The 25,928-nt window shown below is 40.4% G+C and overlaps 1 protein-coding gene across 4 annotated transcripts in view; it reads left to right on the plus strand.

The window, feature by feature from the left end:
- ANKFY1 (ankyrin repeat and FYVE domain containing 1) overlaps positions 1 to 25,928 on the plus strand; it is a 72,473-nt gene that overhangs the window by 27,428 nt on the left and 19,117 nt on the right. For 3 of the 4 annotated variants that reach the window (XM_079903949.1, XM_079903950.1, XM_079903952.1), the window contains 8 exons: positions 4,970 to 5,105; positions 9,551 to 9,674; positions 10,808 to 10,957; positions 12,468 to 12,633; positions 17,213 to 17,417; positions 18,686 to 18,754; positions 18,977 to 19,176; positions 24,088 to 24,185. In XM_079903949.1, the coding sequence (XP_079760075.1) occupies positions 4,970 to 5,105; positions 9,551 to 9,674; positions 10,808 to 10,957; positions 12,468 to 12,633; positions 17,213 to 17,417; positions 18,686 to 18,754; positions 18,977 to 19,176; positions 24,088 to 24,185 (1,148 nt within the window). Of the gene's footprint in view, positions 1 to 1,171; positions 1,782 to 4,969; positions 5,106 to 9,550; positions 9,675 to 10,807; positions 10,958 to 12,467; positions 12,634 to 17,212; positions 17,418 to 18,685; positions 18,755 to 18,976; positions 19,177 to 24,087; positions 24,186 to 25,928 lie in introns of those variants that run through there. The other variant, XM_079903951.1, reaches the window with a different exon arrangement.

A 25,928-nucleotide genomic window follows, 5' to 3' on the forward strand; every position in this document is an offset into this window, starting at 1 on the left:
CTTTGAGGCTCTCTCTTTTTTTTTTTTCTCCCAACCTTTTTTTTTTTTTTTTTTCCTGTTCTTCAGATAGGATAAATTCTACTGATCTATCTTCAGGTTTACTGACTTTGCACTGCTGTTTTCATTCTGCTCTTGAGCCCACTGAGTATGTTTTTATTATACATATCATATTTTTCATTTCTATAATTTCTATTTCTTATAATTTATATGCTGAAAATTTTTCTTTTAATTTCAAGTGTGTTTCCCTTTACCTTCTGGAGCATAGTTATACTAGATGTGTTCAAGTCTTTCATAAGTTCAGTATCTGGGTCATCTTGACGTTATCTTTTCCCTTGAAAAACGGTCATATTTTCCAAATGTTTTTCTTTATCAAATGATTTTGAATTGTATCCTGGACATTGCCATTATGTTGTGTAGGCTTTGGTCCTGTGTCATCCTCTGGAAAATGCTAAGGCTCCTTAGGTGCAAACTGCAGCTTCTGTTTCACCTTCTGTGGGTGGTGGTTCAAATATCACTTCAGTTCTTAAAGCTGGGCTAGGACTGTTCTGTGCATCAGTGGCTTAGAGGTGAGCCTGAGGCCTTGTGGCTTGTGCACAGAATTAGGAGATCTCCTTCTCTGGTTCTCTTCACTCTGGGACTCTCCCCTGACCCTTCAGTGCCCTGGGGGCTCCTTTGCCTGGTTCATCTGACCAGAAAGGTGGAGTTTTTATTGGCGTTTTAGGCATCCTCGTGGTCACTACGGCAGTGTTCCTCCTGGACAAGTCTACCCTCAGGACAAAGCCATAAAGGGAAAAAAAACAATGGAGAAGCTTGTCCAGTGCAATTGCTTCTTCAAGTTTTGCCTCCCCCTACAATTCAGATGCTTTTGTTTATTTTCAGAATCCTCTGGTAGCTGTTTTTGGTACACTGTCTACAGTTTTTAGCTATAATCAGTTACAGTAGCATGGGTTGTCACACTGCCGTAACAGAACTAGACCCTGTATACTTTTATTCCTTTTTGACACTGGGATTATTTTGAAGTACGATATGGGGTTTATTTTTATTTCCAAGAAGTTATATTTAAGGGTACATCCTTAAACTGACTAAAGAGGATGTTTATACTGATAAAAGATGCAGTCTATGGGAATTCCCTGGTGGTCCAGTGGTTAGGACTCGGTGCTTTCACTGCTGGGGCTCGGGTTCAGTCCCTGGTGGGGAACTAAGATCCTGCAAGTCCTGCAGTGTGGCAAAAAAAAAAAAAAAAAGATACAGTCTATCATGATTTTTAAATTTTATGAGCTAAAAACTTTTTGTAAAGGGCATGAAGAAAAAAATAGTTGGAAACTCAAAGACAAACCAGAGTCACAGTAGGAGATTCAAAACACCTTTCTCAGATTTGACAGATTGAATGGAGGATTTAAGTAACAAAATTAATTTCCTCAGTATACTTCATTTAATGGCTACTTGCGTACAGATAAGTTTATTCCCATTCTTTCCAAATGTCTTATAAAACATTTATCTGAAATCAGACCAAAAAAAAAAAAAAAAACCCAACTAGGTCACAGAAAATTTCAAGTTCTCCAAAAGAAAATTTCAAGTTTTCCAAAGCATGACAATATGCATCGTGGACTACAGTGAAGTCGGAAGGTTAGGTGTTACCTTCTTTTCATCCTTGCAGTCACAGATTTTTACCAGCTTCTGCGCTGGGCCTGATGAGAGGGTGACGGCTTCTAGCAGCAGATATACCAGGCAAGTCATGGATGCCAACTGGTTTCACTTCTCAGAGTCTAATCTTTTTAAAGGTAATTTCTGGTTTATGGGGTCATCTGACTTTTATAGCCACTTGCTTACGTAGATTGGAAGCAGATAGACTGAATCGCTTGCCTAAAAGTACACAGTTGGAAGCACATACCCTTCTGGTTCATTGTTCTCTGCCCACCTTATACCACGGGCTGCTTAGTCTGAGTCTCAAAATGCATCTATTCTCAGTTTATTTTGGAGATTAAGGGAAGAGTCAAGGCAGGAGTGGGAAAATTTGGCGATCACTTGGATCTTATTTTATTTGAAATTTTGAGGGCTTCCAGGACGTCCCTGCTGATGTGGTTTTTAAGAAAACTAAAAAAAAAAAAAAAAAGAAAAGAAAACTAGATTTTGGTTTATCAACCGTACAGGTCAAATTTATTTGTTTGGACAATTGGGGTAAGAGTTATTAAAGGAAACCAGCCAAATTTTAAAATAAAATTAATTAAACTACCACAGAGAAGATATTTGAGGGTTGTGGTGTTGGGGATGCTCTCATCATTAGGCATAAGCTATCTTTCCAAGATAAGGCTGTATGAGCCAAGTAGTGGTGTACGGGCAGACCTCGGAGATATTGCAGGTTCAGTCCCAGACCACTGCCATCAAGAGCAAAAATTGTAACAAAGTGAGTCACATGAATTTTTTGTTTTCCCAGTGCATGTAATGCTATGTTTACACATAGCCTATTAAGTGTGCATTGCCATTATGTCTAAAAAAACAATGTACATACCTTAATTTAAAAATACCTTATGGCTAAAAATTTCTAACCATCATCTGATAACACAGGGTTACCACAAACCTTCAATTTGTGAAAAAACACTATCTGCAAAGTGAGATAAAGTGAAGTGTAATAAAATGAGGTCTGCCTGTACACAGCTTTGGCATTTTTGGTGACTCTGGACAAATTGCATGGCCTACATATTTTTTCTTTTCATTAGGAGACTACTGAGGCATTAAACCCACTTTACAAAGCTAGCTTAGAATTTCACTGTTTCAAGATCTACTTTGTATACCTTAGACAGCTTAGTTGAAGTACTTCTTCAAGTAAATTGTTTAAAGAAATCAAATTAGATTTTCATCTGATTTTAAAATGTTTTTCTCTCTCTTAAGACATTTACAAAAGTATTATTACTACATTGGCAGGTAAGAGAGAAAAGAAAAAAAAATAGACCTTAACCTAATCACTGTTAGCATTTTGATGCATTATTTTTCACTGTTTTTTTCCCCGCCAATTACACCTTTTTTTTTCTCCTTTTACTATCTGGCTACTTAAGGGGGTGATGGTGAATTAATGTGGTTGCAAGTTAATCAGGGGCCTTCAGTTTCACTCACTTGACATTACTGTCTTCAACCCTCTCCTCCCCACTAGAGTTGGAAGAGAGGGGTTAGTAAGAACCATTCAGTTGTTGCCTAATTACTAAGTTAATGGGATGTTCCTGTTGCATGTTCCACCTTTCCTAGGTGATCAAGAATTGAGTATAGTTTCTTAAACCTTAGCAAGCATCAAAGTCACATGAAGGACTTGTTAAAACACAAATGCTGGGCCCCACTCTTATAGTTTCTGACTTAATAGATCAGGGTGGGCCTGATAATAAGACTTTCTCACACTTTCCCAGATGATGCTGATTCTGTTAGCCCAGGCCCACAGTTGAGAACTATTGGTGTGTAGACCATGATTTTTTGAGTGATCCTCTGACCATCACTGACCTCCTTCTGATAACCAAGAGTTGATTTTAGTTGAAATCATAATTTAGATATTTTACATTATGATTTTCATCCCAAGCATTTCCCCGAGTTGCTGTAAAGCATTTTAACTGAAAAAACTACACAAGTAATGTATGTTCATTAAATAAAAATCAGGGAGAAAAGAAGCTAAAAGAAAAATTAGTTACAAATTCCTCCAGGTCAATACTTTTAGTGTATATCTTTCCAGTCTCTCAATAGATAGACAGACAGACAGATGGACAGTCTTTCTGTGGTCATACCACCCAGAATGTCTTCGATTTTGTCTGATCTTGGAAGTTAAGTAGGGTCGGACTTGGTTAGTACTTGGATGGAAGACAGACACAAAACTGTGTGTGTGTGTGTGTGTGTGTGTATGTGTATACACACACATATATACACAGACAAATATATCTAACAAAAGTGAGATCATTTAATACATGTATTTTTAGTTATGTAGTTTTTTTACTTGCTATGTAGTGAATATCTTTTTATGTTGAATATAGATCTAAATAATTTTAATTGATGCAACATTTTCCAGTTTATACTCTAATTTATTTAATTAGTTCTCTTAAGAGTTTTGCTCCAGTTTTTCATTATTAAAAATAATACTTCATTGACTATCTTATGTTTCTCTGTATTTGCTTAGTTATTTTCTTAGGATAATAATCTACATGTATGATTGCTGTGTCAAAGGTTATGCACTTCCCTGGCAGTCCAGTGGTTAAGACTCTGCTCTTCCACTGCAGCACAGCCAAAGGAAAAAAAAAATGTTATGCACTTCTAAGAATCTTTGCTAGTCTGAGAAACAAAAAAAGTATTCTAGTTTAAGTTTATATTTAATTATCAGTAAGGTTTATTGGCCATTTTATTTCTTTGTGAATTACCTGTTTATATCCATTGCTGATATTTCCATTGAGTGTCCATCTTCTCATTTTTATTTGTAAGATCTTTTTATTAGAATGTAAACTCTTTGCCATATGTTTAAAATAGTTTCCCCCAGTTTATTTGACTTATATCTTTTTTTTTGGGGTACGCGGGCCTCTCACCACTGTGGCCTCTCCCGTCGCGGAGCACAGGCTCCGGACGCGCAGGCCCAGCGGCCTTGGCTCACGGGCCCAGCCACTCCGCGGCATGTGGGATCTTCCCGGACAGGGGCACGAACCCGCGTCCCCTGTATCGGCAGGCGGACTCTCAATCACTGCGCCACCAGGGAAGCCCTGACTTATATCTTTAATAGGTTCATTTTCCCCACCTGCTGCCCCGTGCAGAATTCTTAACACTTTTCTGGAGTCAGATGGTACCCAAAATGCTTAATTACCATTTTTAATGCCTGTGTGATATTTCTTTGAGTGGGGTCTACCAGAATTTAGTTTATTATCCTCAACTTTTAGGGGTCCTCGAGAAGGCCTGAGTGTGTCATCTGTGCTTTGTTTTCAAAGTTTTTCTACTTCTTTTCTTTAACCAGATGCTAACCCTGAGGTGACCATGACAATGCTTCGCTGGATCTATACGGATGAGTTGGAGTTCAGAGAAGATGATGTGTTCCTGACTGAGCTGATGAAACTAGCTAATCGGTTTCAGCTACAGCTCCTTAGGGAGAGGCAAGTCACAGCAGATATATTCAAGCACCTCAGATGGTGGTGGCTGAGCTTTAATTATGCCAAGCTCTGGGAAAACAGCTGCTTCTGCTAATGTAAATAACTTTTGCAAGGTGTTCTTTTAAACGCAGTAGTGGGGAGAGAATTTTATCTCCCTTGCTTTGTGTTATCTTGTAAGCTAAATTTTGCCAAAGCTTTTAGGTATTCTCTGTTCTTTCACTGGTTTATTACCTGAGATTACATAGCTGTGTGAACTGATGAACTGAATATGAAATAATATAATCCAATGTCCAATGCCTCAACTTTCCCTCCTATACCATTTCCTTTTGACATTTTATTCTACTTTCTGATATATCTACTTAGAAGGAGTTCTTGGTCATATTCTCTTGTTAGAAACACATTAATGACTAAATTAGTACATGAGAATCTGCTTCAGTAAGTTTCATAGTGTTTCTGAGGTCTCACTTCATTTGTTAACTGCTTTTTAGGTTCCAAGGAGATAGCCTCCTATGTTTTTTATATTGCATTTTCTCTGTTGCTCTCCCGAGTTGGCCTTTATAACAACAGAAAACAAAACGTTCACCAGACGATATCAAGCAAAATGCCCTTTAGTTTTTGTTGGAGATATGGCCCTTGGTAGTCAGCTTGGTAGATGGAGCGTCTTTTTATGTCACTTAGTAATCTTTTGTATTCTGCATGCGTGAAGGAATGGCTTTTTTCCTGGGTGGGTGGAGAGGTAGTTTCAGCTATCAAGAGGCATTCCACTTGTTGTGTTGCCCTCAGTGAGTCAAGAGAGACCTTGCTACTAGAGCTGCTTGTTCTGTTTTCTTTATGAGGCTGATGTTTCCCCTGAGATGGCCCACTGGGCCCCACATGAGACAAGTACACAGGTTACTCCTGACTGTCTGTGATTGATGTGGGCTTGAGTGCATTTTAATATCTAAATCCAGTAAGTTAAAAAAAAATCAAACAAGCAGGTCTGAGGTTTGTAGGTACATACAGTATTAGGTTAGCAAAGATGACTTTACTGTCAGGGCCTTTCGTTGGGTGAGTTTTTGAATCATCTGAGAGTGAAATGAGAATAATTTTAATTAGATTGAGTGTGATTTATATCTACTTTTTCCCCCCCAGATTTCCTGAGCTTTTTCCCATTGACCTTGTCAAACTTGCTTGTAATTTAAATTGCTTTGATAAAAGTGCCCTGCAGTTTGGAGCAGTTTAGATAATTGTAATCTGTGTAATGGATTCTTTAATTAGAATGTTTGTTGTTTATTGACTGATTAGGCTTCATAACTGTCAACATGACCAGATGCTCAATGTTGTATTGTTGGATGTGGGCACTAAGTTTATCTGTCATGGCTTTGTTAAGGGCTGGGATGGAAGAGACCCAGTAGCGGGTTCAATTGTTGGCTTTTGAAAGGTCACAGAGCGCCCACTGCTGTCTGCAGGAGAAATTACACATTTGAAATAGTAAGTGAAAGGGCCCCAACACAAATGTGTGCAGTTAAATGTGAAGCCGGTGTTGATCATTTTTGTAATGTCGGGGTCTTGGTGGTTTGGGAATGCTATCACCAGTTTGATGAAAAGGAGGTTTTGGGCATAAGCATTATCAGGAAAATACTCTTAAAAAAGGAGAGAATTAATGGTGTATGCTAACAACTGACAGTTTGTATAATTTTTTCCTGATTATTAACTACGTATTCAGTTCATGGTATTTAGAAAGTATAGAATGATATAAAGAAAAAAAGTAAATCGTCTAATTCAACCACTGTTAACCTTTTGTTGTTCATTCTTTCAGTAACTTTTCTGCCTTATGTTCATACACGGGATTGATAAAAAACTAGACAGGAGTTTGTGGGACGCTTGAGTATATGCTTGACTTTGTACTTTAAAAATTAGGTTTATCATTTTTGTGCATCTGTGTCCTTTTTGTACTCTAAAATTAAAAACGTATATTAACAGCAACAAAATCCCTTTAGAGGAAAGTTAGTCTGCCTTGCTACTTTTCAAAGAGAAGATATGAACTGAGAATCTGAGTTTTTAGATATAATTACATGTTCTTCAGTTGTGTAAATCATGTCAGTTACTATTTATAGGCTATCCAAATAGTGAATGTCACTCTGGGGATCCCAGAATTTAGTGAAAATGAAGTGTCTGCCAGTGGTAACAAAACATCTGTCTTCATGAAACATAGTTGAGTATCTTGATAGAGTGTATTTTGGCAGTAGTAAGGAGGGGAATAGAATTTTCAGACTCTCAGCATTTGTCTGTAAAAATACTTTGTAAAGTCAGTACTCCCTGAGATCACACCATGTTTTAGGACATTAGGATATTTGTCATTGTAAAAGTGGTAAAAGTTTCACATACCTGAAAAGAGGACTTTTCTCCTGGAATGCTCTGATTTCATAGCCTGGGTCAGAATAACTTCAAACATTGCTGTCAGTCTGCTAATAGTTTGGGGAAACTGGTGGTACAGACAGCAGAGGCTCAGAAATAGAACATTGTTATTCATTATTATAGTAACTTATTTAGATATTGTGACAATTTGAGTTAAAAGTGCCCTGGGGGAGATGCTTCTTCACACAAAGCTGTGTAGCTTAAAAACAAAGCACTTAAGCACAGGTCTTGGAATAAAATGGGTACCTGCATTTACTGCCAGATGGAGAAATGGCTCCATGATTATTCTTGCTCCTAGCCTAAGGTCTCATTTGTGAGGTTTAGAAAGTTTGTTCCCCCTTCTTCCCAGGTCTTTCTCATGACTTTCCTCCTCTCCTCCCTCATCTCCCACTCTCCACTTGGTATCCAAACCTCACCTGTTAGAATTGGGAGTTATCCGCTAGCCAATCAGTTATTCTTATTTATAGTAATACTGAAACCCATTCTTATTAGTTATTAAATTATGCAGCTTCCTTGAGAAGGACCTCAGCTTTCAAGCAAGCATACCTCCTATGTACCTCAGACTGTGCAAGGCTTACATAGTTTTCCTTTATCTTGGAAAACACACAGAGATCCCCTAAACCTCTGAGATAGAGTAATGTCTCACAGGGGAGGAGGTGGGGTCACAGGGAGCTTGTGTAGTTTGGCCCCTCAAATTCCGTGGGCCTCAACTCAGGTCTTTCTCACCTCACGGTTCACTTTGCGTTCAGCACTGTATGCTGCCCTTGTGATTAGAACATGGTTTTTGTGGGAGCTGGGGACAGAAGCAGCGGTGGGGTGTCAGGGAATACCTGATGCCACATTAGGCCTCTCGACTGCCCTTGGAGGTGAACCTGATTTGTAGGGAGATGTTCAGGCAAAGGAGATGGGAGGGCCGTGTCACCTGCCTCCTTCCCCCGGGCCCTGTGCTGTGGAGACCCACCAAGATTTCCAGGAATTCTGGGGCAGTGGAAGTGTGGGCCTTCCCAGTGCTACATCTTCTAGTCTAGGACATGCGTGTGCCTGCTTTGTGCTGCCAGAGGCCTGCGTGCAGCCCTCTCTTCCCTGACGTAGTTGGGGCTCTCTTAGTGATTGTGAGAGTCTTGTTATTGTTGCTGTTGTTGTTGTCATGTTGTTACCAGGCTCTATGGGACATCCGTTGTAGCCGGTTCTTCTCTGTCTGGTGTACTATAGTTTGACTCTTAACTCAGTTGTTTCTATACATGATAGATTTTTAAAGTGGGCTTTCTAAAATCAGCTTTATTGAGTTATAATTCTCATACCATATAGATCACCATTTGGGGAAGACTTTTAAGGAGGTGTTCATTTATTGAGGCATAGAGCCTCATATTTGAAGTGATTTCTAAGCCACACTGGTTGCGTGACAGAGTTATGCTTGTGGGAACTGCAAACGTGTCCCATACAATTAAACATCAAAGGACTGAATTTGATTTATTGCGTGTTTGATATTACAATTGCCTGTGTGCTATGATTACTGAGTTTCACGTGATTACTTTCAAGGCAGTTGGGGGGTTAAGCTTAACATATTTATTTACAGATTATTTTGGTTCTGACCAGAATGAGCAATATAATAATGAAATTCTAGGACTTATAAAATACAGTGGGCTTCCCTGGTGGCGCAGTGGTTGAGAGTCCGCCTGCCGATGCAGGGGACACGGGTTCGTGCCCCGGTCCGGGAAGATCCCACATGCTGCAGAGCGGCTGGGCCCGTGAGCCATGGCCGCTGAGCCTGCGCGTCCGGAGCCTGTGCTCCTCAATGGGAGAGGCCACAAAAGTGAGAGGCCCGCGTACCGCAAAAAAAAAAATTATATATATATATATATATATATATATACACATATATATATATATATAGTAACTCAGCTACAATTCATTCGTAGCTGCTTTGCTTAAACCTTAGGCTTTAGTGCTATTGGACATGGCCAGGCAGTACACAGATTATTGCTTTGGTTTGTTTGTTTATGAATAAATTGGTCCTAATAATACTGTTGATCATTAAAATTGTCTCGTAGATGTGAGAAGGGTGTGATGTCCCTGGTGAATGTCAGGAACTGTATCCGCTTCTATCAGACTGCGGAGGAGCTGAATGCCAGCACGCTGATGAACTACTGTGCAGAAATTATTGCAAGTCATTGGGTGAGTGTGAGACTGAGAGGTGTGGAGAAGCACCTTCACTGGAAGTCAGAAGACTGGGGCCTGGGACCTGGTTCCATAGAAAGATACCTCTCTGGCCCCTCACTTCCTCTTATAACAAAATTGAAGGCTAAGTAGTCGCACTAGATGATCTGTGAGATTCCTTTGGGCTCTAAAATTCTCATAATTCTGATTTCGGAGTAGAGGAGCAGAAGATAGCTCAGGTCAAGAAGTAGGCTTGGAACGGAGGGACACAGGCCTGCTTTACCCTCCATCTGCAGGAGTGGCAGCTGAGCCCCGGGAGCGGGTGCTGCTGTAGGGCCAGCAGGCCTGCCGTGCTCGTGCTCGGCAGCACCCCTTCCGGGATTTCCCTGCCTTCTTGTCGTGTGGAGGGTGTTGTTAAATTTACATATGCCCTTCTTAGGTAGCTTTCATCATAAAGACAGGTCTTGCATTTCTTTGTTGTTGTCTGTTTTGCGTTTTTCAGAAAATCATGGCTAGGGCTATGTTTATAACCTAGTTTCTGCAAATTGTTCGGTACTCAACAGCATTATGAGAAAAAGTGTCTTAAAGAACTGGATTTTAAAGAATTGAAACAGGAACGGTAACCTTTCTGCTAAAGTAGTAGAAACTTAGAGATCTGCAACAGTAGAAAGCGATGGTGACTCAGTGGACTGAGTTGTTTGTGGAAGTTCTGACTAATTCTGTACCTGTCTCCTGTGTGGGGTTGAAGGGGAGGACTCTGTTCTCACGGGGAGGGCTCCTTGTGACTTTGTCCTTGTGGAGTGTCCGTGTTGCCTGTGCTTTATCGTCTCACCCAGAGGCAGGGCAGTGCTGTGGTGAAGAGTCCTCGCTCGGCAGGTGGGCCTCTGGGCTCCAGATCCCGGCTTGGCCGTTCACTCATTGTGCGAGCTGGGCACACTAATTAGCCTCTTTATGCTTTACTTTCTTCATCTGTGAATGGGGATAATAGTACCTACCTCATAGGGTTTTCGTGAGGATTAAATGAGTTGGGAAATGTTAAGCCCTTTAAAATAGGGCCAGACACATTCCAGGGGCTTCTTAAGAAATGTCAGTTGTCGTTATTGTTGATATGTTGAATCTGTTCTGCTTTTCACTGTCTTTTTAATCCTTAGGATGACTTACGAAAGGAGGACTTCAGCAGCATGAGTGCTCAGTTGTTATACAAAATGATCAAGTCCAAGACTGAGTACCCATTACATAAAGCTATCAAAGTGGAGAGAGAAGATGTGGTCTTCCTTTATCTAATTGAAATGGATTCACAGGTACTATACCTTTTCCCCAAACTATACTTCTCTTGTTCTTCTCTACAGTGCTCCTCACTTTCTCTGAGCCATTGCTGGCACAGTCTTTTTTTTTTTTTTTGTGGTACGCAGGCCTCTCACTGTTGTGGCCTCTCCCGTTGCGGAGCACAGGCTCCGGATGCGCAGGCTCAGCGGCCATGGCTCACGAGCCCAGCCGCTCCGCGGCACGTGGGATCTTCCCGGACCAGGGCACGAACCCGTGTCCCTTGCATCGGCAGGCGGACTCTCAACCACTGCGCCACCAGGGAAGCCCATCTGGCACAGTCTTTAATGTACATATTTCTACTAGTAGTTTGTCCAAGGCAGTCTGAGCTTATCCTATCATGCTTCTCAGTATTCTTCCAGCCTCTGCCCATTGCCCACTTCCAAAGACACGTCCACATTTTTAGATAGTTGTTACAGCAGTACTTAACTTCCAGGTACCAAAATCTGCTTTAGTTTTTCTTTTGCTACTGTAAGAAATTACCACAAACCTAGTGGCTTAAAACAACACAAATTTATTATCTTATAGTTTTGTAGCTTGGAAGTCCAGTACAGGCATCACCCATCTAGAAGTCAAGGTGTTGGCAGGCTGTGTTCCTTTCTGGAGGCTCTAGGGAAGCCTGCTTGTTTGGGTTGTTGGCAGAATTCAGTTCCTTGTGATTATAGGACCAACATCCCCATTTTCTTCTGGCTATCAGCTGAGTCAGGGCCATTCTCAGCTTCTAGAGGCCACCACATTTCTTTAGCCTGTGGCCCCCTTCCTCTGTCTTCAAAGCCAATAGTGGCAAATCAAGTCTTTCTCGTGTCACAACTGTCTGACCTACTCTTCTGCTTCCCTCTTTCACTTTTAAGGACTCATGGGATTAGATAGATTGGGCCCTCCTGGATATCCAGGGACACTGTCCCCATCTCAGGGTCCTCAACCGTAATCACATCTGCCAAGTGCCTTTCATTGTGTGAGGTGACATAGTCACAGGTTCGGGGGGTTAGGACGTGGACATCTTTGGGGCTGTCGTTCTGCTTACTGCACTGCCTTAGAAGAAATGTAGCTGCTCTTGATGGATGGCTGTGTCATGTGTTTTATCCTGGGTGTCCAGGGTGTGGGGGAGGCATTAAACTGCTAGGAGGAATTAGATAGTTAAGCCACAGTCTTTTGTGAAAATGTGAGCTGTTTCCCATCAGGCTCTCTGAACCTCTGTCCTGACACTTGTGTTCCTACAGCATTGTCTGCATTTCCCCCTTGTACTGTCTTCCATGGTGTTTGCACCTGCTCTGTGATCCCCGTTAGTCCTGGGCTCCCTGAAAGGCATGAGTCCTGAGGAGGCCTGAGAGAAGTTTGTGAATTCAGTTGAATTTGGAGAGTAAGATATAGTAAGTTATAGGACTAAAATTTGACATTTGTGTGAGATGATTTTTAAGAGTCAAGGTGTGAGAGATTTAGTTGTATTCTCTACTGGATGGGTGCTGATTTACAAATTTCTCTGTGCAGCTCCCTGGGAAGCTGAATGAGTTGGATCATAACGGAGATCTTGCTTTAGATCTAGCCCTTTCACGACGACTAGAGAGTATCGCCACCACTCTGGTTAGTCACAAAGCTGACGTGGACATGGTGGACAAGAATGGCTGGAGCTTGTTACATAAAGGCATCCAAAGAGGTAGGAAGAAGCGTATTTTATATTTTCTGCAGTGGGCAATTTTACCTTTATCCAGGTAACTTTTGAAGACTCTCTGACCCTGTTCCTGTTCCACAGATTCTCAAAGGCTTCTTGAGTCTGTACTTGCAGGCTACATGATTTAGAATTTGTGATCAGTGGGTCAGAAGAGAGATGGAAGAGCTATTGCCTTATGTCTTGTTGGTTAGGCTCTTCAGAGTGTCAGCAGGAGCCCCAGAAGAAGGCTAGAAAGATGGTACTTATAGAAAAAGTACCTTTTACTTGTAAGCAATTGATGTGTTATTTGCTTATTCAATACATCAGTTTCTCCAGAAATTGTGCTAGGAAGACTTTACTTGTATCAGTTACTGTAAGAGAGGGAAAGTATCAAGAACACGAATATTTAAACATATTCTTGGATTCAGAGTTTTCACTTTTACAGAATAGACTTCTCATAGATCATGACAAAGTGATAAAGTTTCATTTTGTTCTTGGGAAGTTATTTGAAATTGTAGCTGTGTTTGAGTACATTGTCATTAGTAGTGGGAAGCTATGTAAGTGATAGAATTACGATCAAAGCATTTTCACCTTATTGAATTAAAGGGAAACAAGTACTAGTCTTTTGTTTTTCCCATGGCCTTAATAATTCTTAAGTCCCAAATGGATCCTGCCTGACTCTACTTTGCAGTAGTTATTTTTTTGACAGAGTGAAAAGCTATATAGGGGTAGAGTTCCAGTATGGAAAGAAACCTTTCAAATGTCTCAAAGCCTTCATTTTGTAGGGGGATAGATGACTTGATTGAAGTACTTGGCTGTGGCCACTTTTTTGTTTACATGTGGACATCAAAAACAGAATACGTGTAATGGTTTCCCTATATCTTAATCATGTATGTTTAACCTTCCAGTTGTGCATTATTGTACTGTTATTATCTCTGCCACATTTTTACCATTCACAAGTTGCTCCTAGTTGGTGGAATGTAGTTACTTCAAATAAGGTCGTGTTGCAGCTGTGGCTTTGCCCTTTTTGGGCATAGGCTTTAATATAAATATCCCTCTAAGTCATGCGTTAGAGTGTTAAGCATGCTGGCTGATGGAGAGGAAAATTTTGTTCATCATTGGGAAGGAAAGCCTTAGAGTATGTCAGTGTCAAGAGCAGATGCATTTTTCCCAAGCATCACTCCACACTGTGCAAAGCCATTGGGTGCTGAGCACTGGGTGTGTGTTCAGTGGGGAAAGTTTCCACCACATCAGGAACTATTCTTTCCCATACTGTTTAGTGTCTGAAATGTTTATTTTGGAAACAAATAAACTTGTTACTAAAAAAACAATCTCAGAATTATGTCTCTTTCCTCTTAAGGACTTAAATTCTTATGTATGATGAAAAAACATCTTTGATGAGTTATTAAATATTTTGATGATTACTTAGTTACAAGAATTGCCAAGAATTGGTGGTGCATTTATGGTGCTTATTTGCAGATGATTTAATCTTCTGCTCTGAATTTATTAGTTGCTTGCAAGTATGTGGGCTGCAGTGTGGGCACGGTAAACTTGATTGTTGAACGTGGCAGTGTGGCCTGGTGTGGAGCACGGAGTATTGGCATTGGAGCGTGGATGTACCAAGCTGGGAATCCTGGCTCATCCACTTACTCTGTGGCCTTGGACAAGTCACTTAACCATCCTTGAGTCTCCTTTTCCTCACCTGTAAGGTGAGGAACCTGCTTTACTGGTTGTTGAGAGACAGGTTAGTAGCACACCTAGCCCAGTGACTACCATGTGGTAGGGTCAGCCTGCAGCTCTTACCTCGCCCCTGTGTTGCAGTGCCACGACCAGCTTCAATTTCTGTAGGAATTTTTTTCACCTTTTCCTTCTTCACCTTGAGCTGTCAGTCCGTTGACCTGCCCAAATGATTAAATTGAGTAATATACCTGAAATTTAACTGTTAACCTTACTTTAAGTTCATTGTAATATGAGTGAAGATCCTTAATATATGAGGTTTAGGTCTGGTTGTGGACACACATTAGAATCTCTAACCAGAAGACTCACTAATCATCCTAATAACCAAGTGTACCCATCAGTTTGTACCGAGAGTGCGTCTGTGAGTGAGTCCACAGGAGATACACATGTGACCAGAGGGATGCCATCTCCTCTGATTAGCTGCATCTGGGCAAGAAGATGAATCCTTGCTTTTTAAAACAATCTTCTTGTGCTTATTTTCCTTGATGATCAACATCAATCAGTGGGTCTCTTAAGCAGCATGCTCCTATCTAATTGTTTGTAGGAGGTTTGCAGATGATGCCACCAACTGGAGCAGCATGCGATACAGCTTTTGTTAATTAAATAATGAAAGTTACTGCCAGGTCCCTGAATGAAACCGGTCAGGGAGCTTTGTTGAAAGAAAAATTGTGTGTGGATTTCTTTTAAACGTTAACTACATTGTTAGGAATGTTTTTATGTGGACAAGTCATTATACATTTACTTGGCAGTTTCAGGGAGTGAAGTGATGAAGTAATTGGAACTGTTGAGCACCAAACAGTTTTTGTTTTAACGGTTTTTGATGGAAATCGTTCTAAAATGTATTAGAAGTTTTCTTGTTGACAGAACCTTTATAAATGGTGTTTTTGGCATTTTCTGTTCCCTCCCTTTGTTCTGCTTTGCGATGTCAGTTGTCTATTTCCTCTAGGCTGTATATCCATGGGCTGACTTTCTGTTAATGTAAAACATCATCAATTTTCAGTTGCCAATAATTCCTAAATAACTTTTTGTGTAGGGTGCGTATACTGTATGTATGTATATATGTGTAAGTTAAAAAAAAAACACTTCGGCGCTTATGAATAAAGTAAATCTAATCTAAAAGCTATGATTCTTTTTTTTTTTTTTGCGCGGTACGCAGGCCTCTCACTGTTGTGGCCTCTCCCGTTGTGGAGCACAGGCTCCAGACGCGCAGGCTCAGCGGCCATGGCTCACGAGCCCAGCCGCTCTGCGGCATGTGGGATCTTCCCGGACCAGGGCACGAACCTGTATCCCCTGCATCGGTAGGCGGACTCTCATCCACTGCGCCATCAGGGAAGCCCTATGATTCTTTTCAAGAGGGCTTAAGATATAAAACGTTTTTTTATTATGCCATCCATCTGAATCCAACCATTGATCTGTACCCTTATTTCTGTGTGCAGTATTGCCCAGTTTATCTTCTGTGTGTATAGTGTATTATAAGTTTTTTATTGACATACTTTAGCTTTGCTGTTTACTACTTAGTTTGGAATATATGCCAAGCTTAAAGATAACGAAACCACATTTCACCTCTCCCCCAGCATGTTATTTATCAGATTTGTCATTTTAAGGCTCTCTGTCCTCATAATTCTAAATTTTCTTTCCACTTCCAGAATGTAAGTGACTTTCTCTAGGATATTTTATTCTATTGCTAATGTATTGTTTTTACATATTCTCTCCTAGACTGAATCTCTGTGGGGTTTGTTCATATTACACATTAGGGCCCTACTGAGAACCCTAGTATGTCTTTGTACATATGGACAGCAAAGGCCTGACCCAGACTAATCCCTGATATGCATGTTACCTGCTGCTTTCAGAGCTCTACCGACATCTTTTTGTAAAGAAATCTAAGCTTTGGTCCTTTGCACACAATGCTGGTAAAGATTGTATCTTCCCCTACCCCCCAAGAAAAAAATCGGGGACAGACGAATGAAAAGATTTCAGAAGCGTCTGGTTAGAGGATTCTTAAGTTACCCAAAATCATAATTGATTGGAATTAGAGCCATTCTGTTAAAATGGAACCTTATAACTTCAACCAGTCAATCCATTTTCTTCCCAAACATTTCCCTGGTGCCTGTTTTGTATAAGACAGTGGTAGATACAAAAATAAATCAGACATGGACCAATCAGGATATGAGGGGCTGTGGTGGCCTAGTCACGTCAGTGCCAGAGCTCACACTCTCCAGCAAGATGGTCCCTTGGAAGAAAGAATAGAGCAGATGGGAAATATCGAAAACCAGTTTATTTTGAAATTCCATGTCTACTGAAGATTAGATGAAACTCATGTTATTCAGATGAATAATACAGGAATACAGCTAACAGACTTGAGAGCTTTGCCACTCCCGAAATCCTAAGCCCCGTTCTCGATATTCAGATAGCAGAAGTATAGTTGAAGAAGATGAAATGGTATTGCAGGATATAAAGGAAAACTTCTCATAAGTGCCTTAGCAAGAGCCACTGCAAGTATAGCCGGTTAGAGGTAAGTATTGCTTAGGTATAGACTGTGGTCAAGAATGAGAGAGGGAGATAAATTGTGTTGTGGAGGAATCTCGGAACCCTTTATGAGAGTTAATGACCTTTGAAGGATAGAAGCCTGGTATGCTTAAAATTGTGAAGTGATATTGAAGCGAGGGGTCAGGACAGATGACAAGAGGTCATCAGAAGTTGAATTTGAGTATGTAAGTCCATGATCTCAATGATGAAATCTTCTTTGTCTACGGTTACTGACTGGTACCTTTTTGTGGAAGCATTGGTCAGAAAAGCTTGCCCTGAGTGTTGTCATATGTGACCATTTCTTGTGTTGTTTCTTTTCAAGGAGATCTCTTTGCTGCCACTTTCCTCATTAAGAACGGGGCCCTTGTCAATGCTGCTACGTTGGGTGTCCAGGAGACACCGTTGCACCTTGTAGCATCGTACAGTTCAAAAAAACATTCAGCAGATGTGATGTCCGAGATGGCACAGATTGCAGAGGCCCTCCTGCAGGCTGGCGCCAACCCCAACATGCAGGACAGCAAGGGCAGGTAAGTCGGGGAGCAGATCACCTGCTCTGAGCACAGTTCCCACAATGTTATTTTATTGTGGCACATAACTGGCAGGCGGGGACTTCATGTTTTTTAGTTCAGCATTATTCTCTCTGAATTTTATGGAAGTTACAAACATTGATTCGTTTTGCAAATGAGAGAGACGACTAAGGCCAGAGGCATTTGGGGAAACCATTTCCATCCTGGGTAACTGAGGTCCTTGGATCTTTAAGCAGTTTCTGTCATCTCCACAAAACTCCATTTCCACCTTTTTGTAAGTACCTCTGCTTCAGACAGCTCTGTCCACACAGCTTGCCATCTTCCACAGCATACTGATAGTAGTTGTCATGTTCCTTTTGCCCCTTCCCAGAAATATTTGGTTGAGGATTCCTTGTGGTTTAGAATCTGAGAACGGGCTGCTTATCTCTGGGACACCAGTGTGTGAGGCATTGAAGGGAGTTAAGCCACCTGAATCACCAACACTAGGGGGACCCACTTCTTACCATAGCAGCTCAGTATTTTATACCTTTAAAAAACCCTGTCAAAAAATAACTGTGAGGTCGTCAGAATAGGAAAATAGATTTGTGTGATGAGTAAGGTACTTAAATAAGGTGGATCTCCATGAACTCAGTATAATGTCATAATTACCTTATTTCCCAAAATAATTGCATTCCTTTTTTTCTTGTGATTTCTTAATCTTTTTCCCCCAAGTGTAATAAATTCTGGCATTCTGTACCTCTGAGATAGATACCAGCCTGGGAGTCCCTGTGCTCTGTGGTGACCATCTTCCTCAGGGCACATGAGGGCTAAATAAAAGCAGTGAAGAGTGGTTAATCAGTTCCTATCGATGCCACTCATAATGTGTTTGAGTATAACAGAGAATTATGGGAAGAAAAAATTTCTTTTCAGAATTGTGGAGGATATGTAGGGGAAAGTAGGCATACCTATGGCAGAAACTACTGTTTTATTTGTTTTAAAAACATGAGTACATATACATTCAATGAGGGTCAGTATTTAATTGAAGAGTATTTTATATCTCTTCCTTTTATTGATTCTTGTTCTTTTGGCTACTTGAATAAATTGTAACATATAATCAAATCCATTTTCATCCTTTGATACTTGATCATGGTTTTGGAAAACTGTTTGTCAGGATAGAAAAAGAAACTCTGGCAGAAATGGGGAATTTCTTGTGGATTCTAGTTGCCTCCTGCTGTGAGTAGTCCTGAACTGGGCCTGTCCTGAATTGACACCTCTTCTTCATCCTGTAGGTCTCCCTTACACTTGTCCATCATGGCCAGGAATGAATACGTGTTCAACCAGTTGCTGCAGTGTAAACAGTACGTAGGGAGACATGGAGAAATGAAAAAGCAGTTGTGAGGGTGGGATTGTGAGTGAAAAATGATTCTCTTAAAATGTCTTTTAGCATTATCCATTTTAATAAGTAAAAGTAAATAAAAAATTGTCATTCATAAAGTACAAAGAGAAAGAATGAGGCTGTTGACAGTACAGAGTGTCAGAAGACGATTATACTTGCTATTCACATTGCTTCCTCATTCCAGATTAGATTTAGAGCTGAAAGACCATGAGGGCAGCACAGCTCTGTGGCTTGCCGTGCAGTACATCACTGTGTCTTCCGACCAGTCCGTAAATCCCTTTGAAGACCTCCCTGTGGTGAATGGGACCTCATTTGATGAAAATAGCTTTGCAGCCAGACTCATTCAGCGTGGCAGCAACACCAATGCACCTGATGCAATAACAGGTAAAACACAGGCCCCTAAGAGCTGATGCTCAAGTCTGGAGACCCCATGAAATATTGTCAGTGTTTTTACCAAAAATTTAAAAACCGAACGGCATGCTATTATGAGAATTATTTTGTACGTAATTTTAACCATAGTAAAAAGCCTGATCTTGTGCTTCCAAAAATCTAGCCAGACTCGATAAGTCCGTTAAGCTGAAACACTTCTATTTATTTAATGCAGTGAATTTCAGTCTTTTTGGACTCAGAACTCTTTTCACCCTCTTAAAAATTATATCCCAAAGAGCTTTTGTTTAAGTGGATATCTTTGGTATTTACCATGTTAGAAATTAAAACTGAGAAATTTTTAAAAGATGTATTAATAATAATAACGACAAACAATTTTATGTTGACATACAACATTTTTTATGAAGAATAACTTTCAGAAAAAAATTTAGTTGGAGGAGTGACTGGTTGCTAGTATCTGCATCTGTGTTCAGTCTTTTGAGATATGTTGTTTTGGTTAAAGAAAATACCCTCACACAGTGATGTAGTTGGAAAACGAGGCATATTTTAAGAGCCTTTTCAGATAATTGTGGATATATTTCTTTGATACTACAGTGAGAAGAATTTATCAAGGGATAATTTTTTTAAGGTTAGTTGCAATATGGAATCTGAAGCTATATCAGTGAACTTTTTGTACTCTGTTATATAAAATCCATGGTCTGTGTGTGCTTTGAATGGATTTCTTCATGTGTGATTTTGTAACATCATGCCTTAGTCATTTGGAAAATCTTGTTTCACTGAGTTATGCAGATCTTCAAAATGTTCATTTATTTTAGAATCACATTTATTAATATCACCACTGATCTCATTGGAAAAGTCTTTCAGTATTGAGAAGCTGTTAAACTTATAGTTGCAGACAAAAGTTTTCCAAAATGCTAATTTCACTTGGAAGATCAAATTTTGTCATTTGGTGGAAGTATTGCCAGTTGTTTTTCTTACAGAGACAGGCTTACTTTTTAAGAAATTGTCTGTCAAATACTCAGGTTTGAATAACCATAGTTTGTTAATCAGTCATTCTTTCAAGTAAAAATGGTGTTCCATGAAAAAACTGTTAGTTCAGCTTGCAGTGAAACAATGACACAAGTGCTTTCCTTTGAGACAACTTGTGTAATTTGTTACACAACAGATGTAACATACTTTATATACTTTATGCATACTTCTTATTTTGTCACACAGAATTTTAAAGACATGTACTCAATGTTGAGATTTATTAAAGTTAGTAATTTTTACTGCTTTATCAAGGGCCACCGTAAGTGAAACTGGTTATGTTTTTGACCGAGTGCATGGCTGTGAGGAGTACAGTGATTACCACTAGTACATTTTGGGGCCCCTGCCTTGATTTGTGTTAAGGCTCCCCAGTTTGATCCACCATTGCTTTTGTGCCCTCAGTGCAAATGTCAGCACAGGGGGAAAAAGCAGATAACATCAAGTATTATTATTATGAAAATAGTTTTGACCTCCTGGACCCCCTGAAAGACTCTGAGGAACCCCTACGAATCTAAAGACCATACATTGAGAACCACTGTTTTAATGTGAATATGTCCTTGATCTGACTAAATAAAACATGGGGATATTTTAAGGAGCGGGATTCCATGTGGTTCAGTATTGAGTGCTAGCAGTGTATAAAAGCATGGGTAAGTGTCACTAATGAGGGGAACTGGCCAAAAAAAAAAAAAAAAAAGATATTAAATATCCCTTCCCCTAAAAGAAGTTACTAATTAACTTTAAATAAAGGTCAAATGAAATCACCCTTTGGGTGACATAAAAGCTAAAGGCAGCAGTACTACAGGATGGGGAGTACAGGCAGAACTGTGTTTTAGACTAAAGTTTCTCTGGAAATGAGATAGTTACTAAATAGCTTTTAATTTATAAATGTTTGTTGGTTATTGACCATACTTCCACTGATTTCTGATTTAACTGCATTGTAGAAGAGTGTGACATATAAGAGATCGGTTCTTTGGTGTTTCGGACTTGAATGTTAGACTCTTAGAGATACAGTTTTTATGAAAGTCTGACATGTACTTGAAAAGAATTGCATTCTTTAATTGTAGGATGCATGTAGCATTCTCTGTTTACGTCCATTAAATCAAGCTTGTTCATTGTGCTGTTCAGATCTTACTCATTAGCTTACTAACTCTTGGACTCCTTGATCTGTCCGTTTCTGGGAGGTATATTAGAAATGGTCACTGCGATTATGGATTTGTCCATTTTTCTTGCTAGTTCTGTCAGTTTTACATTATATACTTTGAGTTTTCATAGACATATCAGTAATGTTTTAGCAGTTGCAGGTTATCTTTGTTCTGTAGGGAGGTATATGATTTAGTTATTGTGTACACTGGCATGACTACAGAAGTGAAAGTGGGACTCTTATTAGGAGTCTCAATTAGAAAGACTCTCAACTAGGCATGGAATCACTTTCTCTGAGGGAAAAGATAAAAATGGCATGGAAACAAAGCAGTCCTTTGTCCCGTTGCTTTTCCTTGGTTTTAGTCCTGGTATTTAATTTATTTTGAGTTTTCAAATAGCATAGCTGTAGAACGTGAGACTTGTGTTTATCCAAAAAGGAAATGGATTTTAATAGAGAAAACACTGTTCTGGGACTAAAACCATTTCAAGAGGAAAAGAAGAAAAAAAAATTTTTTTTTTATTGAGTATAATTGCTTTACAATGTTGTTTTAGTTTCTGCTGTACAAGGAAGTGAATCAGCTCTATGTATACCTATGTCCCCTCCCTCTTGGACCTCCCTCCCACCCCCACCCCCATCCCACCCATCTAGGTCGTCAGAGAGCACCAGGCGGAGCTTCCTGTGCTTTATAGCATGTTCCTGCTAACTATCTGTTTTATGCATTGTAGTGTATATATGTCAATCCTAATCTCCCAATTCGTCCCACCTTCCCCTTCCCACTTTGTGTCCACATGTCCGTTCTCTACGTCTGCGTCTCTATTCCTGCCCTGCAGATAGGTTCATCTGTACCATTTTGCTAGATTCCACATATATGTGTTAATATACGATGTTTGCTGTTCTCTTTCTGGCTTACTTCACTCTGTATGACAGACTCTAGGTCCATCCACATCTCTATAAAAGACCCAATTTCATTCCTTTTTATGGCCAAGTAATATTCCATTGTGTATATGTACCACATCTTCTTTATCCATTCATCTGTTGTTGGACATTTAGGTTGTTTCCATGTCCTGGCTATTGTAAATAGTGCTGCAGTGAACATTGGGATACATGTGTCCTTTTGAATTATGGTTTTTCTCAGGGTATATGCCCAGTAGTGGGATTGCTGGGTTATATGGTAGTTCTATTTTTAGTTTTTTAAGGAACCTCCATACTGTTCTCCACAGTGGCTGTCAGTTTACATTCCCACAAACAGTGCAAAAGGGTTCCCTTTTCTCCACACCCTCTCCAGCATTTATTGTTTGTAGATTTTTTGATGATGGCCATTCTGTTAGGTGTGAGGTGATACCTCATTGTAGTTTTGATTTGCATTTCTCTAATAATTAGTGATGTTGAGCATCTTTTCATGTGCCTCTTGGCCATCTGTATGTCTTCTTTGGTGAAATGTCTATTTAGGTCTTCCGCTCATTTTAATTGGGTTGTTTGTTTTTTTGATATTGAGTTCCATGAGCTGTTTGTATGTTTCGGAGATTAATCCTTTGTCTGTTGCTTCCTTTGCAAATATTTTCTCCCATTCTGAGGGTTGTATTTTCATCTGGTTTATGGTTTCCTTTGCTATGCAAAAGCTTTTAAGTTTAATTAGGTCCCATTTGTTTATTTTTGTTTTTATTTTCATTACTCTAGGATGTGGGTCAAAAAAGATCTTGCTGTGGTTTATGTCAAAGAGAGTTTTTCCTATTGTTTTTTTCTTTCTAAGATTTTTATTTAGAAGAGTGATAGTGTGAAGTAAAACATTTCTAAGCCAAGAACAAACATATTTAAGGCCATAGGAATAAAACTAAAGTATTTAAGGAGCATTTTCTGGTAGAACTTCGGCTCACAGTGTCTCCAAAATGGTCATCTACCCCAGAGGTTCTTAGAGATGACTTCCCAAGCCTCACCCCCCAAGGGACGTTTGGTAACATCTGTAGACAGTCTTGATTGTCACAATAAGGTTGAAGGTCGTGGTGCAGTGGTTAAGAATCCACTTGCCAATGCAGGGGACACGGGTTCGAGCCCTGGTCTGGGAAGATCCCACATGCTGCAGAGCAACTAAGCCCGTGTGCCACAACTACTGAGCCCAAGTGCTGCAACTACTGAATCCCACGTGCCTAGAGCCCATGCTCTGCAACAAGAGAAGCCACCACAATGAGAAGCCCGTGCACCGCAACGAAGAGTAGACCCCGCTCACCACAACTAGAGAAAGCCCGTGCACAGTGACGAAGACCCAACACAGCCAAAAATAAATAAATTAATTAATTAATAAAAAAAAATAAGGTTGAGAGTGTTACATCTGTTGGGCAGAAGCCAGGGATACTGCTAAATATCGCACTGTGTACAGGTCAGACTCCTCACAGCAAAGAATTATCTGGCCCAAAATGTCAGTAGCACTGCTGTTGAGAAATTATGTTCTAACCAACCCTGGTAAGGAGACATAGCTTCCCCCTGGTCCTAGGAGGTGGCTAGTGGGAAATCCAGGGAGGAATGAATGTCTTTTGACTTCCAGACCAAGTGTTTTCTCCCCACACAGGCTCATTTGAGTCTCTGTGTCCACACACAGGGTGCCTGTGTAGACTTAAATTTCATCTACGTCTAGTGTGGGCTTGTAAGTTGTGAAAGGTGGTAGGGAAGGGCAGGGTGTGGTGCAGTGTGGAACTTGACCTCATTTTTATGCAAATGGAAGAATGAATATGCGCATTTTCTCCTAGGAAATTGCTTACTACAGCGGGCAGCTGAAGCAGGAAATGAGGCAGCAGCTCTTTTCCTGGCAACCAATGGTGCCCACGTCAACCACAGAAACAAGTGGGTAAGTGTGACAGGGCAACCAGGTGAAGTGGCTTTGGTCTGTGGAAGAAGTGGCAGTGGTGGATGGGTAGAAAAAAACAGAATAGATTCTCTTCAATTTTTGTCAAAAAAAAAAAATACATGGACACTGTTAAAAAACCAGAGTCTAATCGATGCTTTTATCCTCAAATATTGGTTGATCGATTCATTCAGCAGCCACTTCTTAAGCATTTGTGGTATGTCAGGTCCTAAACAATACACTGTGGACTTCATGGTCTACTAGAGATTAGCAAACATGGACACAACAACCTACCATATTAGCATCTTAATTTTTTGTAACATTTTACATTTGCTAAAGTTTTCCTATGTGAATGTTTATTTAGTCTGTATCTCAAGCTAAGGCAGATGGTGCAGTGTTAAAGGGGGGGCCTTTCGGGTTGCACATTCCTGGATTTACTAGGTTTCCCATTTCCCATACTGCTGTATGTGGTCTTAGGCAAGTTGCTTAACGTTTCTGAGCTTCAGTTCTCATCGGTAAAGTGGGGTTAATATTGATTTCATAAGGTGTGGTTAAGATAAAAATAAATGATAAATTTAAGTGCTTATTAGCATAACATCTGGGACATTAGAAACTAAATAATAGTTATTTTTACTTTATAATTTTCAGACAGGGAGGATGTGTTTATCTTTAAGATCACATTTATTCTACAGCTGCTTTGTGCTAGGAGCTTTAAGGTTATTATCCCTTTCAGTTCTCACAGTGGATCTAGAAGCAGCATGTGTTGAAGAGACATTATCAACATCTGTAAATCCCTCATTTCAGGGTAAAGAACCTTGAGGTTCTGAGAGGTTAAGTGACTCGTAAATAACGGAGCCAGTATTAAGACTCAGGCACTACAACATACAGTTGCATTTTCTCTCAGCAGCGCTGGGCAGAGCAGTAAACAGTAAGCTTGGTGTATGAGACAAATCAATGTGTCGTGGAAGCACGGAGGGGAGGGCAGCGCCATTTTTTCCCACCATTAAATCTACTAATCTGTCTGCGCCTAAACCTGCACCCGGCCTGCTCTCCAGCTAGAATGATGGCATGGGCCCTGTATGCACCAGCGGCTGGTTTCTTGGCTTTGCTCCTGCCATTATGTGTGTCTGCCTCTGTCTGTCTCTCTCCTGTATCATCACTGTTGCCCACTGTTCATTTCTAATAGCATACAGACATGCTCTACTGTCTCTCAACTTAAAAGAAAATTCTCCCTTGAGCCCACGTTGTCTACCAACTGTTCCTTCCTGATACCCTTCAGAGCAAAACTGGGTGAAACCTTAAGATGTAGAGGCACAGAGGAGACTCGACTTGAAAGCAAGTGAGAATGACACTGGAGACAGGTCTGGAATGCTGGTTTAAGGTCTTTGGACTTTATCCTGTGGGAATAGAAAATCCACAGAAGTAGGCAAGCAGTATGATCATTTTCGGCTTGAGAAAGCTTCCTGGGATAGCTGGTGGGGTGGATGTACCATTGAGATCCAGGCTGGAGCCAGATGGGAATCATCTAGACAAGCAATGGCTTGTCCTGACCTCTGATACTAGATTTGGACCCAATGGGATGGGTTTCAGAGGAATTGCAGAATGATAGTCCATGGGACCTACCTCTGTGGCTCTCAGAAGCAAGGGCTGGAGAGGTGTTAAGACGGTTATGTTGGATCCAAGAAGAGAAGCAGGGGACTGGCCAGGGGGAAGAACTGCTGTGGGGAGAGTGAATTCCATTTTGTG

The sequence above is a fragment of the Stenella coeruleoalba genome, assembly GCF_951394435.1.
Source record: "Stenella coeruleoalba genome assembly, chromosome: 19".
Classification (NCBI taxonomy): Eukaryota; Metazoa; Chordata; class Mammalia; order Artiodactyla; family Delphinidae; genus Stenella; species Stenella coeruleoalba.